General features: G+C 34.5%; 1 protein-coding gene across 1 annotated transcript; it reads right to left on the bottom strand.

Annotated features, from left to right (window-relative positions):
- Positions 1 to 686: 686 nt before the first annotated feature.
- LOC111783155 (obg-like ATPase 1) lies at positions 687 to 14,381 on the bottom strand. Its single transcript, XM_023664055.1, has 12 exons — positions 14,146 to 14,381; positions 13,454 to 13,621; positions 11,336 to 11,459; positions 10,875 to 10,966; positions 10,143 to 10,241; positions 9,836 to 9,949; positions 7,351 to 7,415; positions 5,074 to 5,193; positions 4,346 to 4,421; positions 2,076 to 2,168; positions 1,809 to 1,859; positions 687 to 995 (listed from the first exon to the last, which is right to left on the bottom strand). The coding sequence occupies exons 1-12, from the start codon at positions 14,230 to 14,232 to the stop codon at positions 897 to 899; spliced, it is 1,188 nt and encodes a 395-aa protein (XP_023519823.1). The 5' UTR covers positions 14,233 to 14,381; the 3' UTR covers positions 687 to 896.
- Between the last annotated feature and the right edge of the window lie 1,460 nt (positions 14,382 to 15,841).

Raw genomic sequence — 15,841 nt, 5'->3', positions numbered from 1 at the left:
CAATTGAGACAAATAGTTTACAACTTTGGAATTCCAAAAGGGATATATCAGAAGGGGCAACGAGTAAGAAGCTTTGCTCCCATAGATCTAACACGGTCTTCCATGAAAAAAAGTAATAATAAGAAAATGAGAGTGATCCACCTTTATAAGAATATTGAAGAACAGAAGTATGTACTAATTAGAATCATTTTTTCTAGTACACCATGAATTTATCTCGAACAATAATCTTATTGAAAGCTTACGACAGCTTGATAAACAAAAGTTAATAGAAAAAAGAATAGAGGTATTACTAACAAAAACATCTACCTGTAGATTCAAAAAAACGTACCCAAAGCACCCACACCCACCCGAACGCAACGCCCAAACCACCGAGACATGTAAAAAACTTGGAAGTATAAGTTTCAAGGCAGTTTAATTTAAATTATCTTCCTTTTCATTCCTTGACTATTTAAGCCAAGAATATTGCATGGGTGGCGACGACATTCATCAAGCCACTGTATTTTATCGACTCGAATCAATTCAAACAACGAACTCGGAATCTGCCAACATCAAACTTCTTGTTCTAAACATATCATTTTAATAAAACGGGAAAGGGGGAAAAGAAGATTAGGAGAAGAAAAATCAAGAGATGAAAAGATGACATACAGTTTTGTTTATATACTGCAATGTTGATCTGAGGAGAAATGTGAAGAACAGTAAATATCACGCAAGGTTTCTATAAATTTAACTTGGAAACAGAGGAATTTCTTTATAGCAACGCTCAAACAGGCTACTAAGTCCAAAATTCAGGGTTGATTTCAGTAAGACATTAACATAACCAAAAAAAGAAACAGGGGACTCGAGAAATCTAATAAATAAAAGAGAGTACAGAGGATCGATATTACGTTATATGAGACTCATTTTTTGCCACCTCCGGAAACATTGAATTTGAAGAATATAATGTCTCCATCTTGGACCACGTAAGTCTTTCCCTCTTGTTTGTATTTTCCAGCAGCCTGTAAAAGAAGGATGAGAGGTAAAAGAGTTTTAGTCCCCCCTGCTCCAAATAAAATAACAAGGGATATGTCGTGTCGGGCCGATAGGTAGGATTGGAACTTATTTAGATCAGAGACGGAGTCCTAATACAATTTCCATGCAAATGAACTCCGATCAAGAGATCAAAAGTTTGAATTAGATCAGAGACGGAGTCCTAATACAATTTCCATGCAAATGAACTCCGATCAAGAGATCAAAAGTTTGAATTAGATCAGAGACGGAGTCCTAATACAATTTCCATGCAAATGAACTCCGATCAAGAGATCAAAAGTTTGAATTAGATCAGAGACGGAGTCCTAATACAATTTCCATGCAGGTGAACTCCGATCAAGAGATCAAAAGTTTGAATTAGATCAAAGACGGAGTCCTAATACAATTTCCATGCAGATGAACTTCGATCAAGAGATCAAAAGTTTGAATTAGATCAGAGACGGAGTCCTAATACAATTTCCATGCAAATGAACTCCGATCAAGAGATCAAAAGTTTGAATTAGATCAGAGACGGAGTCCTAATACAATTTCCATGCAAATGAACCCCGATCAAGAGATTAGAAGTTTGAATCACCCACCATATTTTAAACTCAAAATAAAGAAGATAAATATGTATAAAAATGATCATGATGCATCTTGTAGGTTGGTTAAATATGGAAATAATTTGTCGATGATTAATTATATTTTTATAATATTCTCATTTATCAGAAACTGGTTTAAAATTAACGCTTTTCTTAAATCCAAATTCTAATATAGCAAGAATCAAGATTGAATATATATACCTTGACTGCCGTCTCGCTGCCATGTTCCTTGAGATCCTCAAATTTCATAACCTAAAACCAACATAAAAATTAGGATAACATCCTACGAAAATTTCAAGATTCTAAAAAAATGATAATAATAAAATATCAAAAGCCAACATAAGCATGAAAAAGGTCAAAAGGCCTAATCGATCTAACGATCACTCGGCCTAAACATGAGGGCTCTGTTTACTGACGGACTGCAACTAAAATTGTTTAAATATAAATTTATGAAAGGTTCAGAATAACCTCAGCACAAATGAACCCTTTTTCAAAATCAGTATGAATTGTTCCTGCAGCTTGAGGAGCCTTTGTCTGTCGTCTAATTTGCCAGCATTTCACCTGCAAAGGTAAACATATATTCATCATTGGATCAAGCCAACAGTTACTACAGCAATAAATAGGAGACTTAGACAGCAAACAATCACAATTTTAGACATTTGCAAAAATCAAAGGAAACAAACTGAAGGTATTCTACATTGAATATATTGAAGAAATTTAATAAATAGTAAATACGACCATTAATGGGGAGTAACTTGGGAAGTGCTAAATCTAAATCAAAACTGAATAGGTATAGTTCTTAGTTTTAAGTTCTGGAAAATGAGTTATGGTTAAATTAGTATTTCGACAAAATTAAATAGAACAAAAAAAATAGTCAAATTCGATTGAAGTTTCTGAATAGTGATTACAATTTGGACGCCGAGAAAACTATTTAAAAGGAAAAGGTGTGATGTGAAAACAAGTACAGAAACATAGAACTCATCCAGTGTTAGCCGAACTGAACAAATTGGGGTTAATTCAATTAGATCTTTCAAAATTTTTGGTTTGGTTGTCTATTTCATTCTATGTAAAGAACCAATCATTTCAGTAAATACATTTCCAAAACTGAGAATCTATAGTTTTCATTACTAAGATTTAGCTAGTCCTAGTTATGACTTTGGAAACTCATTTGAAAGGCGTGGGAGAGTACATCATAAAATAAATACTATATATCATAACTCATTACTACCATCCCATAAATTTCCAAAACTGACAGAATCTATATAGTTTTCATCCCTAAGAATTAGTTAGTCCTAGTTATAAACTTGGAAACCCATTTGAAAGGTGTGGGAGAGAACTACATCATAAAATAAAGACCATACATCATAAAATAAATACTACCATCCCTCTACTTGACCAGAGTTAATATTATTATTTTATAGTAATCATGCATTGTTTTGTTCCGAAGTAAATCATGGGGCAGTTCGTCCTATTCAGATACTCACGACCAAGAAACACTGGATTCTCTTTCGGGTAGGTTGAAAGGAGAAGGAAGGAAGGCTGGAATGCCAACGGGCATCTATTATTGAATTCACCCGACCCGATAGTACCCTATTTTTGGAACATCCAGTACCAAAGTCACTGAATGGGTAAGTTGCCAATCCCTAAAACAGACTATGTAATGTACTTTCATTAAGAATAAATGAAAGGATGCAAATTGGGGCATACAAAAATAAAACCCAAAAAGCGGAAGCCCAAAACAGCACCTAAACACCTAACAAGATTAAAAAAAAAATGTCTCCAATCTAAAATAATAAGACCAAGAGGACAACTACAGAATTTTTTTGAAGTAGATAAGAGAGGCATTAAACTTGGCAAGGGACCACACCTCTTCCAATGAACTCTCAACCCCTCTAAAAATTCACTCATTTCTCTCTAGCGGCTGCATAAAATAGATAGAAAGAAAAAAACAGCCAGCCAAAGGATACAACCCTAATTTCATAAGGTAGATAGATTAAGACCTCCTCCACCATTAGATGACAATCATATTATCAATCATGCACACACCAAATGTCCCGAAAAGGAGTCTTAATCGAGAGTGCCAACTTGCATCTCAATCCTCAGGTGCCTCCCTGCAAAGAATACACTACTACAGCCAAAGCAAGCAAAAAGAAGATGTGTTTTAAACGCGGTCCACAGGGTTAACAGTCCCATGTAAAGCCAGACAAGCAAAGAGACTTATATCTTCCATAACAAGGAAAATATACGGTTTCTATGTGTTTCAATGGGCACCCAAGAGGAGGAGGTAAGAACGACAAGATAATTCATTAGAGAAATTGGGCGTCCAGAAACGAATATCTCCACTACCCAAGCAAAGATGCACCTCTACCAAAACTTCCCTATCTGATAGGGGGTAGTGAAAATCAAAGTTAAAAATAAGAAATGATTAAAGATACAGATGTAGACCTAATGAGGAAAGCTTACCGAAGTATGAATTTAACCCTGTACAAGATCAAAAATAAATAATTTCAATAATTTGGATAACTAAAATACTATCATCTTCAGCAGAGAGAAGGCAGGCTTCTTTAGCGTTTACTCCTATGGCTCTAATATCATACTAACTACCAATCCTCAGAAAACAATTTAACAGACATCAAAGGCAAGAAACGGTTAAAATATACGTGATATTAGAACAACTATTGATATGTAAAAGAATAAAGTGCACATATACATGCAAACAATTATGATACGCATTTTACCTCATCAGGACCAGCAGTGAAGAAGTATATGAGATTGATCGCCGAGAAACCAGTCTTTATGATCTTTGGAAGGCCACTGTAACAAAGTTAACCATTTTATGTATCAAATTATTACTATATATTCTGAAGCTTCAAAATTGTTGTGAAAGTAACACTGTTTAGTCATATGGTTGGGTAGGCTTTTCTTTCTCCTTCCTCAATTACATTCTTGTTGGCATGGATCTTCACATTACATGCCAACATAATATGTATGTGGAAAAGCAATTTAACTAGAGTAGATGGGTTTGTTTGAAAATAAACATTCACTGCAGCATGAACTAGAACCAGTAGTACTTTTCCATGCATGCCAATCAAGTACACGATTGAATTTGTGTACTTCATCCATCAAACAAGATATCTATGTTTTTATGCTTTTATTAGGGAATCAGCTANTGGTTTTTTTTTTTTTTTTTTTTTTCTAGAAACAAGAAAGTTGATAGCTCATCTTGTTCCTTGAAAAAAAGAAAAAAAAAAAAAACAAGGCATTTGGGACCGAGTATTATTATTTGTAATTCAATAATTCATTACATAACATTTAATAATTATTGAATATACGTTTATAAAATATTAAGATCAATGCCATGCTTGTAACTATAGAATTAAATTATTTTATTTCTTGCAACTCCTTTCTCTTTTATTTTAACCCCTCAAGTCCTTAGTACTACAAAAAGCCAAGACTGGAAACTCACCTTTGAACCTTGTTCTCTTCACAATACTTTTCTACTTCATCTGGGGACGACATATCCGCAAGATTTCTTTCTAACACACCACTGAAAGGAATAATTGTTTCACCACCGTGTTCCTGCACCCTGTTATTAGGAAAGGTTTGCTTGATTATTTGTAACAAGCAAATTCCAGTTGAACTTGAAGAGCGTTAAAATTTAATTGCAAATAGCATCATCATGGGAGGAGAGAAGAGAGAAGCAATCAAATGTACATGAACATAAACCAAGATTGCTTTCGTATACGATCCAATCCATAAATAGCACATGTTTTGTTTTGTTTTTTTTTTTTTAATAAATAAATAGAAAATGTATTGGATGATGGATAGTTAATTCAAAAAAGTAAATCTTTAAATAGAAAAGGAAAAAGAACTTCTAGTTATAGAATACAAAANAAAAAAAAAAAAAAAAAAAAAAAAAAAAAAAAAAAAAAAAAAAAAAAAAAAAAAAAAATGATAAGCATAATATTGAGCAAGTGAACACAAGACACAGCACGTATAAAAGTGTTTTATTGGAAGGAGAAATAAAACGATAATCATATAATAGACGGAAAACTGATTGGATAAGAAATCCCGCTGATAGAATAGCAAGCTTGAAACTGCACAATCAACAAAATATAACATTGAGCATGTTAAAACTAGACCTAGAACAATATTTTTCTAATTTTGTTGCCAATTATCAGGAAATATCTTGTGCGCACAATGTGCAGATTAACGCAGAAAATCAAGCAAATTCCCTCTATAAATTAAAGGGAAAAATCTTGTTTTTGGATTATGAAGTTTGGCTATAATCTTACCCTTTCATCCATGAAGTTTAGGAGATAGTTCATTTTAGTCCTATGACCCATAGCAACTTAGCAGAATAATGACACAACGTATTCTGTAATAAAATATTCACAATCCCTTTCTCCTTCACCATTTTCCTTCTCTTCCAACCCTCTCCCTCTCACGTTTGTCCCTCTCTTCCAACCCTCTCCCTCTCACGTTTGTCCCTCTCTTCCAGCCCTCATGGTTTTTTTTTGTTGAGAAATGACCCTTCAATGTCAGAAGCTCCACATGGATCTCATCATTTTCTTCTTCTTCTTTGTTTCTTCAATGCTTCAATCTTCCCCTGTTTCACTTACCCATCTCTCTTCTCCACTTGGGTTTAGCTAATTGCTCTGTTTTCCAATTTCCGTCTGGACCTTCCTTTTCTTTTCCCCTCTACCCACATTTCCACATTTTTTTTGGAGGTGGGGCGTCTGATGCTTATATGGGTTTTCTTATCGCCATTTTCAATAGGACGATCACTTTAATCAAGGCCTCGTTTAGCAATGTACCTAATGTGTTTGCTTAACTAGGATGATGATCGTAACAATGATTTCCATTCATGCCTCGAAGCGAGAGAGAGAACTAAAAGAGAGGGAAAATGGTGCAGAACAAAAGGATATGTGAAGGCGACGTCATGGGTTTCACCATTATTGAACATGCTCGCTGGAGATGAGAGAGTTAAAGGGGAGGGGGCGATGGAGGGGGAGCGGGGAAGTGGGGAGGAGCGAGAGTGAAAGAGAGTTGTTTCCATTCATGCCTCGAAGCAAAAGAGAACTAGAAGAGAGAGAGAAAATGGGGCAGGACAAAAGGATATGTGAGGGCGACGTCATGGGTTTCACCATTATTGAACATGCTCGCTGGAGATGAGAGAGTTAAAGGGGAGGGGGAAGTGGGGAGGAGCGAGAGTGAAAAAGAGAGTTGTTTTCATTCATGCCTCGAAGCAAGAGAGAACTAGAAGAGAGAAAAAATGGTGCAGGACAAAAGGATATGTGAAGGCGATGTCATGGGTTTCACCATTATTGAACGTGCTCGAGGAAGATGAGAGAGCTAAAGGGGAGGGGGCAATGGAGGTGAGAGAAGGGAAGTGGGGAGGAGCGAGAGTGAAAGAGAGTTTTTTCTTTTCTTTTCTTTTCTTTTAAATAGTCAAGCCACTTATTTTATTATAAAATATGTCATGTCACTCTTTTGTTAAGTTGACTATCACTCAAATGACTAAAATAAACTATTTCCTAAACCTTAGGGATGAAAGTTTGAGCTTTCGAAACTGAAGTACTAAATAGACCTGTTACTCAAATCTCGAGAACCAAAAAGATAATTTTTTCTACGATAAGTTTATGTAACAGTCCAAATATTTTCATGCACAAAAACAAAGACACACAACGAGGCTGATAGTAGGAAATGAGAAAGGATATAAAGCGAAATATAGATTACGAACCAGGCATGAATCTTGGGGAGAAATTTATTCTTTTTTCTTTGGTAATCTCTCTCTGTCATGTTAACCTATAAAATGAAAAAATATGAGCACAATAGAAACATCATTCAGGTCAAATAAAAAAAAAAATTATGAGAAATTATAGAAGTAGAGCACAATAGAAATATCATTCAGGTCAATTAAAAAAAAAAAAAGGAGAAATTAGAGAAGTAGAAAACAGATCGTGCACAAGTTTATCAATAAGTTATGCTGTGGACAACTACTGAATATTCAATCAGAAGAAAACAATTATTTTCACAGGTCCTTAATTGACTTCAAACGTAAAAAATCGAGCAACTATCTAATTGCATTGTAGTAGTGATCTCATCCAATATTATTGGTTTAGAAGGTTCAACCTCGTGACAACAATAAAATTTGATCTGGCAGAGAAGACTTTATGTCTTGTATCATGCAGTTGGGTTTGAAGGGATAGGTTTTATTTTATGGAATTTCTATGATCTGCTCATCAATTTCATATTCTATTTGGGTTGTCTGATCAATCCACGTCTTAAAGTATCTGTTCCTCTTTAAAGAAATATTGCAGTATCTTAGAAACAACTTCAAAGTCAATCTAAGAAATCTAATCTCAAAAAAAGGTGGACAACCGAATAAATAATTGATAGAAGGCATTGTCATCTACCAGCCATTGATAATAATAATATGGCTTTTAATTCCCCAAAACAAAATAATAATGATAATAAAGAAAACAGAGAGAAATATTTGGTAAAAATAAGGTGACTTAGCTAAATCTATTGGCTCGTAAGGATTTGATAAACAAGTGGAGATGCATGATATCTACCGGCCATTGCCACTTGGAGGAAGTGGATGATTAAGTCCAAGCGTATCAACCAGCCATTGATAATACTAGAGTAAGCATTTGATACACTCGATCATCCCCTCGTCTAACAAGCAACGAAAACTTTGGCCTCAAGCATTCTTCCAAAATCAAATTTATCCTAGAATTCTTAAGATCCAATTAAAATTACTCCTTTTCTTCTCGTGCATTTCCAATCATCCACCATGTCATTAGTTACAAATATAGAATCAATAATTTGTCTATTAGCAATTGATTGAACAAAACAGACAGTAAAAGGCTTGATCAAAAAAGAGACAGTAGGAGGAAGAATCACCCCTGTATAGCTGCTAATCCTTCAGCAAAGACATTGTAAATGCCAATCATTAGGTTATGAATGTGAAATCTGAGACTTCAGAAGAATTAGACCACTTGGGAATCAAGTCAGTCTTACTAGCTTTAGTATGTCAAACCCAGTCTGAAAAAGAATCATGAAACATCTCTAGAAAATCAAACTTGAAAGTGCTTTTTGTTTTTAAAGAACTCGGCGCTGAAGTTGTGTGCCTTAAAGCTTTCAAGACTCCATTTGCTTGAAAAGGTCTTACAAGCTCTAAGCTCTTTTGCACAGAAAGGCACCAAATCAGATTTCAAGGGACCACCCCAGATCTGGGTCCCTGAAGAAAATGGTGGCAAGAAATCAATAAACTCCTTGCATTACCATTCTATCACAGAAGATTTGCTGTCTGAATGAAGCAAATCTATGAAAGGACCTTAACTCTCACCCCCTCAAGCCAGTTAAACTTGCATCCTCTCCTACAAACGATTACTTACTTAGAAACCACACTGTGAAGCTGACCTTTCAAACCACTTATAGGCTACTTTTGTTTCTTTAAAAAAAATTAAAACCACAATTTTAATGAGAAAGATGAAGGAAAACAAATGGCATACAAAAAATATAACCCAACAAAATGAACCACACAAGACAAAACAAACTTTAAAAAAAAACTCTGATTGAAAATGTTCAGACCTAAAAGTAACTAGAAAATTCATAGCAAACTGGCAGCCAAAGAGAAGAATGAAAATTGGCTATAATCTAAACCCACCCTAAAAAAATAGTTGATAGACCTTGGGAGGAAGCCTAAGGGCTTCGCTTTAACAACCCGCTTTATTTTACGAGGATTGAGTGATCTTGGAGGAGGCCTAAACCAAAGGCTTCCCTCTAACAACTTGGCAAGAGACCTAAAGGTTTCTTTTTCATCTTGGCTAAGGCCTCTTTCCTCCTCCACAGCATCCAGCCTTTCAATGACCCTGGAATGGTTAGTCTTTTGAGTTTGAATGTTGCTAAGAGTGATAGTTGATCAACATTTTAAAAGAAAAACAGTGATCTACTTCCACAAAACATATACTTTAAAATTTTGGATATTTACTTGAATAATAAAGACTAAAAGACATCATAAAAAATAATAATAATAATAAATAAATAAATAAATAAAAACTAAGACACAAAATTTGGAGAAAGCCGTCCATACTTGAATCAATACAACAGATAGAAAGAATTGAAAATGATATGTTCAACAAGTAAACAATATATAGACAACAAAGAACCAACAAATATAATATAACAGCAGAGATACTTGTTAACATGATAAGGCTTACCAAATAAACAACAGGCTTGGCCGTGAGCAACTGAAAAGTATTGAGAATCTCAACATCAGCAGCTTTCCAATCACCCAAACGAACATCTTTACCTTCCTCAAGCGATGCCTTGACCTGAAAATGTAATTATATCATCAATTTAGTTCATTAAGCATTAATATTACTGTTTTTGTTCATCAAGGTCAATTAACCTTCAATAAGTGACTTGGTTATAGTAAAGAGTACAAAAAAGTACATCAGACTAGAAAAGTACATAAAGAAAAAGCACATCACAACAAAAACAGAATTCCAAATATGAAAACCACACCTTTAGGCAGCACTCGAGTTCAATCTTCAACTGCTTGTCATTGCTTCTCTTCATGCTCTTCTCAAGATCCTCAATTTTATTTTTCATAAATTCAATATCCTAGGTGGGACATAAAATTTTAAATGAATAAAACAATTTCAGAAGTGCTATCAGGGGTGGAAAATAATGACAATAACAAGTAAAAATGAGTGGAAGAGGTTTTTTTTCCACTAAAATGTCCCAAGCCATAAAGTACCTAAGATACCCTGCAAGGTTTACATGTCCAAAATTAAAGAAAGTAAGCTGAACCTCTCCCCTTTCCCTCCTCTAANATATATATATATATATATATATATATATATATATATATATATATATATATATATTGCAAACATTACAAGAACAGTTCAACTTTATCATTTAGTGAAATATCAGGCACTATAACTTTGTATAACTGGCTTTAGAGGAGATAAAGTAATTCAAGTATCTTCCAGTTAATGTTAGAGCACACTGAACATATACCGTGGAAAATGTAATGTCAGCCATGCTACTGGGTGATCACATAATAGAAGCAGGACCAAAGATTTAGTTTTACTTCTTAAAAGATCTCATTCATGAGAGTGCGAAACATTTTCTATTCTCAATTTGACAGTAAATTGGAAAATTTTGATTATTCAAAATCTTCAACCGGTAAAGGTTACAATCCAACATTGAAATTTAAAAGAAAACCAGAATTGCAAAAATAAGGCAAACCTTCAAACGTAGTTCTTCACTGATAACCTCTAAATCCCTAACAGGATCCACGGTATCGTCAACATGAATAATATCTGCATCCTCAAATGCACCTAGAGAAAGAGAAAGAGAGGGGGGGAGAAGAAGAAGATATAAAATACAGAACATAAGAAAAAGCTTATGGTGCATGAAAATCAAACCAATCCATGGGCCAACATGTGTACTCACAAAAAAAAGAAAAAAATCATCAAAGGGAAGAGAGAGAGGGACACCCCCCCCCCCCAAAAAAAAAAAAAAAAGAGAGAGAGAAACTAAAACGTTGACAAACTTCTGAAAGTAATCTTAGTTAGAAATTTGTTTTAAATGGCAAATAAGAAAACTCCAAACGTCATCTAGAATGTTAAACCAATCATTAATGTAATCAGTTGAAAGCAAGCAACAAAACTTCAAAGTAGAGGGCACGGCTGATGTGGACATCTTACGTAAAACATGGAAAATGCCGTCAACAGCACGGATGTGCGATAAGAAACTGTTGCCCAACCCTTGTCCTTCATGAGCTCCTCGAACCAGTCCAGCAATGTCATGGATTTCCAGAAATGCCGAAACCTGTACATTAAGATTACTTCAGAATGATGCAACACATAACTCAAAATTGAAATTTATATTGCCAAAAGTATGATAGTACTACTTTAAAATAAAATAGTATTTTGTTTGTATGGTAAATGCTAATAAGCAAGTTTTTCAGATCCCTTTCAAACTGCTGGAACAGAGGGTTGAGAAATCCCAATCTCAAGAAGAAACCCAAAACTACCTCCAACATTGACTAGGGGTTTTGAAAAGTGGGACTTATTTTGAGCCCTTTTAACAACCTCAAAATAACCTTCTCTAGCTTCATCAAGCTTTGAAAGAATCCCAAACTCAAAAATCCAAATGAATGCCACTAACTTCAGTCCAACCACCATAATGGGGATAGACATGGTTTCTTCATGAAGAGTAGCATCTCATTTTTCATAAGAAAATCAAATCATTAACAGTAACCCAATTTTGGTTCACGAAGAGTAACTGTGACTGAGATCACCCACAAGAAGGCTTCATCCAACTTTTTATGTGAAAAAAGTTGACTTTCATTGAGGAAAAAAATGAAAGAATTCACGTGCATACAAAAAAGGAAAAACCCACAAAAAGGAGCCAAATTACAAGAAAGGGCTTCAGCCAAGAGAAATAAGATCAAACGAATAATTACAAAAGAGCCTAGAAACAAAATTCCAAAGAGAAACAAAGAATATATCAAGAGACCAAACATCGTCATAAGAACTCTCACGCTCTCTACAGATTCTATTGTTTTTCCACATGAAATGATCTAGTTCCTATGCCACTCTCTTGCATAGATACAACAAAGCAACCCAAGCACTAAAGATCTTCTAGTCGATATCTGATCCAAGGTGTAAACTCTTCCATGCAACACCAGACACATGAAGAACTCCAACCTCTTGAGAATTTTCACCTTCCAAACTGAGGAGAAAATAGAACCACCCATCGATGAAAAGTTCGTTAAGCACTAGAAGAAAGAGCTACAATAAAAATTTGTGGAAAGACAAGGACTCCAAAAGCAGGAATCCCCCCTCCTGGGCCGAAAGCGAAAAGGGGAGAGGGAGGATAAGAGAGCCAAGACATCTTATGTTTCCCTATCATAATTTAACATGGTCAAACAAATAAACAAGGCAGGCAAGTTGGTAACGGCAGGGGTGGAGGTTCTAGGTTTCTTTGGAAGTTATTCATCATGCTTAGGAAACTTATCCAACCCCCTTTCTACACCTTTAAAAGCCCATATTGCAACCTTTTCTTCCCTGTCCATTGACTTCATAGATTCAATAATGAGTCCCATGTATTTTTCATGTCTTTTCCACCGAAAAGATGTAATTACTGAACGGACTTCTTTGAAAAATCTATCATTCTTAGGGGCAAGAGGATAGTTTGAAAACAATAATAGAGCTAGAAATGAGATGAAAGTGGATGGGGCAAATCATTCGATGCACCTTAATATCATCAACCGTCAAACACTTTTGCCTTCCTCTAAGGCTACTAGCAAACCTCTTACCATGCTATAGCAAATCTCTCTGTGGATGGGGTTTGTACTTTAGCACTTACGTTTCATGTTCCATAAATTTCTGTCAAAACTTTGACACCACAATAAAATCTTATCAAGTGAAAATCCTAATTATAACCATCATAGAAGAATATTTTTTTCAAAAAAAAAAAAAAAACGGTTGAACACAAAAATAATGAAGTCGATGGGACAGTGCATTAAGTGACAAACTTATATCACAACGTTATTAATGGTGTTGTGCATTTAATTTACTGCTTTGGAGGTCAACATGCATATGGAAAGATAGTATTGAACTGAACATTACTAGCACTTGGATTTCTATACACTTTCAGTTCTACTAGAAATAACCAAATAAAAAATAACTTTCCATCTCTGACTTAAAATGGAACAATTAAACAGTGTTAACAGCCGACACAACAACAAAAAAATATCTAAAGAAATGTTGAGCTATACGAGGGACTTTGATAATAGCTGTAAAAAATGGTAAGCAAACCTCGCTTTTCGGTTTGTATAAGTTGCAAAGCCATTCAAACCGCTCATCAGGCACATTTACTCTGGCTTCATTAGGTTCAATGGTGCAAAATGGGAAATTTTCGGCAGGTATGGACAGCTTTGTGAGTGTGTTGAAAAGAGTAGATTTGCCAACATTTGGCAATCCAACCTGAAATCTCAAACAAACACCAGTCATTGAATTGTAGAGATGGATAACAAACACTTAACAACATTACTATGCCTTCAGAAAAATATTGTACAAAGTATCAAAAGCCAGGTCCATCCATAATTTGAAGCGCAGTAGTAGAAAAAGATCATTTTACAGAACTTCCAAACAAACGCTAAGCCAATCAAAACCAAAGTTAAATCAATAAATAAAGTCTACAAAGAAAAAAAGACAATCAACTTCGTAAATTTAAAACAAATAAATAAATAAATAAAGACTATAAATCAGAAGCGTAATCTTGTAGCGGAACAGCAAAACCATAACTAGCACTCGCATCCTGGATTACAAAACCATACATTCCAACGAAACAATAAACAATGAAATGAAAAACAAAAACCGTAGCTCATTGTTTAAAATTCCGGATAAATGAACAATCCAGTGAAATTTCATCCTTATCAATTCCAAGCAACCAATCAATTCATAACTGGAAATCCACGATGAAATAAATGCTGGAAGTAAGAACGTACAATTCCAATCTTGAGATGGGAAGAAAACCGGCCAAGAATAGGTCGTTCAGCTGGAGCTTCCTTGGATTTCGAAGCTTTCGGAGGCATTGCCGATACTGCGAAGAAAATAAGTGGTCGTATCGGGTAGCAGAGATTTGGTGCCGGATTCAGAAAGCGCAATGAGCAGCCGAGACGGAGGCCTTTAATGTCGCTTATGGCAATGCCCAAAGCCCAACCCAGCTGTTTAATAAACCCTAGCAGACTCCGCGTTCGCTAAACGCAGCCCCACTTTACACTGTAATTTCAGTAAAACAGGATTTTTTTTCTTTTTTTCTTTTTTTCTTTTTTTTTTTCTTTTCTATTTTATAATCAACGGTAAACAAATCNAAAAAAAAAAAAAAAAAAAAAAAAAAAAAAAAAAAAATAGGTTTAAAAATATTTTTGGGTTCTCGAAAATTCGTAAAATTAACAATTATTCCACAAACTTCCCAATTTATTCCTTATAATTTAAGTATATAATAATTAGTTTTTATAATTAACAAATATATATATATATATATATATAACATTAAATATTTAATTTTATTACGGCTTAGTATTTAAAATATTCAAAACTTCGCCATTTATTCCTTATAAGTATATAATAATTAACTTCTTATCCCAAATATATATATATATATATAATATATATATTAACATTAAATATTTAATTTCGATTACGACTTAGTATTTATAATAATGACTATATTCATTCATGTATTTTTTAAATATTCAAAACTAAGTAATTTATTCTGTATACTTCTCACAAAAAAAAATAATTATAATAATAATAATAAATTACCACTTAGTATTTATTACCAGTGAAATCAATTGTTCGTGATGCTGGCTAAAGCAATATTATACAGTAACATGCACAGAAACAATACATTATATTACCCAGAGAAAATAATATTAAAAACCGTCTTTCTACCTTTTGCTGGTTAACGGGTCAACTTGGTACGTCACAAGGACAACTAAAAAGACACGTGGAAAGAGAAATAACATCACATATATGTTGATCAACTCTAAACTCGAGACTACCTTCAACCTTTTGTAATAGAATCGCTATCACACTCACGCTACATAACACCTTTTAATATAGCTCAACAATAGTTACTTGACATTCAAGCACAACAGCCCAGATATAGTTCAATGAAACTCTCGATCTGGTTATGAATGGTCGCCGCTACACCTCGACACTCTTTACATCACCTTGGTGTTGTCCTCGCGAGCAACACACTTTGCTTCGGCAATCTTGGCTCCATAAATTTATTAGATGACGATTTTACCCCTACCGTAACGGAAACTAGTCACATTGAAGAGTTTCAAGGTTCTAATCACACTACGACTATTAACGGTAGTCAACAAACTAACAAAAAAACCATACAACCATAAGAAAAATGATTGTAAATCACATGCTTGCCTCGAGGTACGAGCAAGCTATGATGCTCGTTCCCCCAAATGAAAGAGATAATCATGTACTCACTAAAGCAATATTACCTAAAATCTTGTAAATTGTTACGGAATAAGATGCCTTTTTGCAGATAGAGTGACTCGTTTATCAAAGTTGGTTGGCAAGTTATAAACTCGACCTTTGACTTTCCACTTTAATGTCTCTTTTCGCGTAGCCGATTTCATAAATTCATTCGAATATTTGACTATTGAGTTTCACGACAAC

This window comes from Cucurbita pepo, chromosome LG20, assembly GCF_002806865.2.
Source record: "Cucurbita pepo subsp. pepo cultivar mu-cu-16 chromosome LG20, ASM280686v2, whole genome shotgun sequence".
Taxonomy (NCBI): domain Eukaryota; kingdom Viridiplantae; phylum Streptophyta; class Magnoliopsida; order Cucurbitales; family Cucurbitaceae; genus Cucurbita; species Cucurbita pepo.
Note: the sequence above shows the minus strand (reverse complement) of the source record. Positions and strands in the feature narration are given on the sequence as shown.

What these genes read in the sequence shown, in the direction of transcription:
- LOC111783155 (XM_023664055.1), bottom strand. Translation starts at nt 14,232, where the DNA reads ATGCCTCCGAAAGCTTCGAAATCCAAGGAAGCTCCAGCTGAACGACCT. An exon ending in GTGAAGAACTACGTTTGAAG is followed by an intron (nt 10,242 to 10,874) that starts GTTTGCCTTATT and finishes TGTCCCACCTAG; the next exon opens with GATATTGAATTTATGAAAAA. An exon ending in CCAAGCCTGTTGTTTATTTG is followed by an intron (nt 7,416 to 9,835) that starts GTAAGCCTTATC and finishes TTCATTTTATAG; the next exon opens with GTTAACATGACAGAGAGAGA.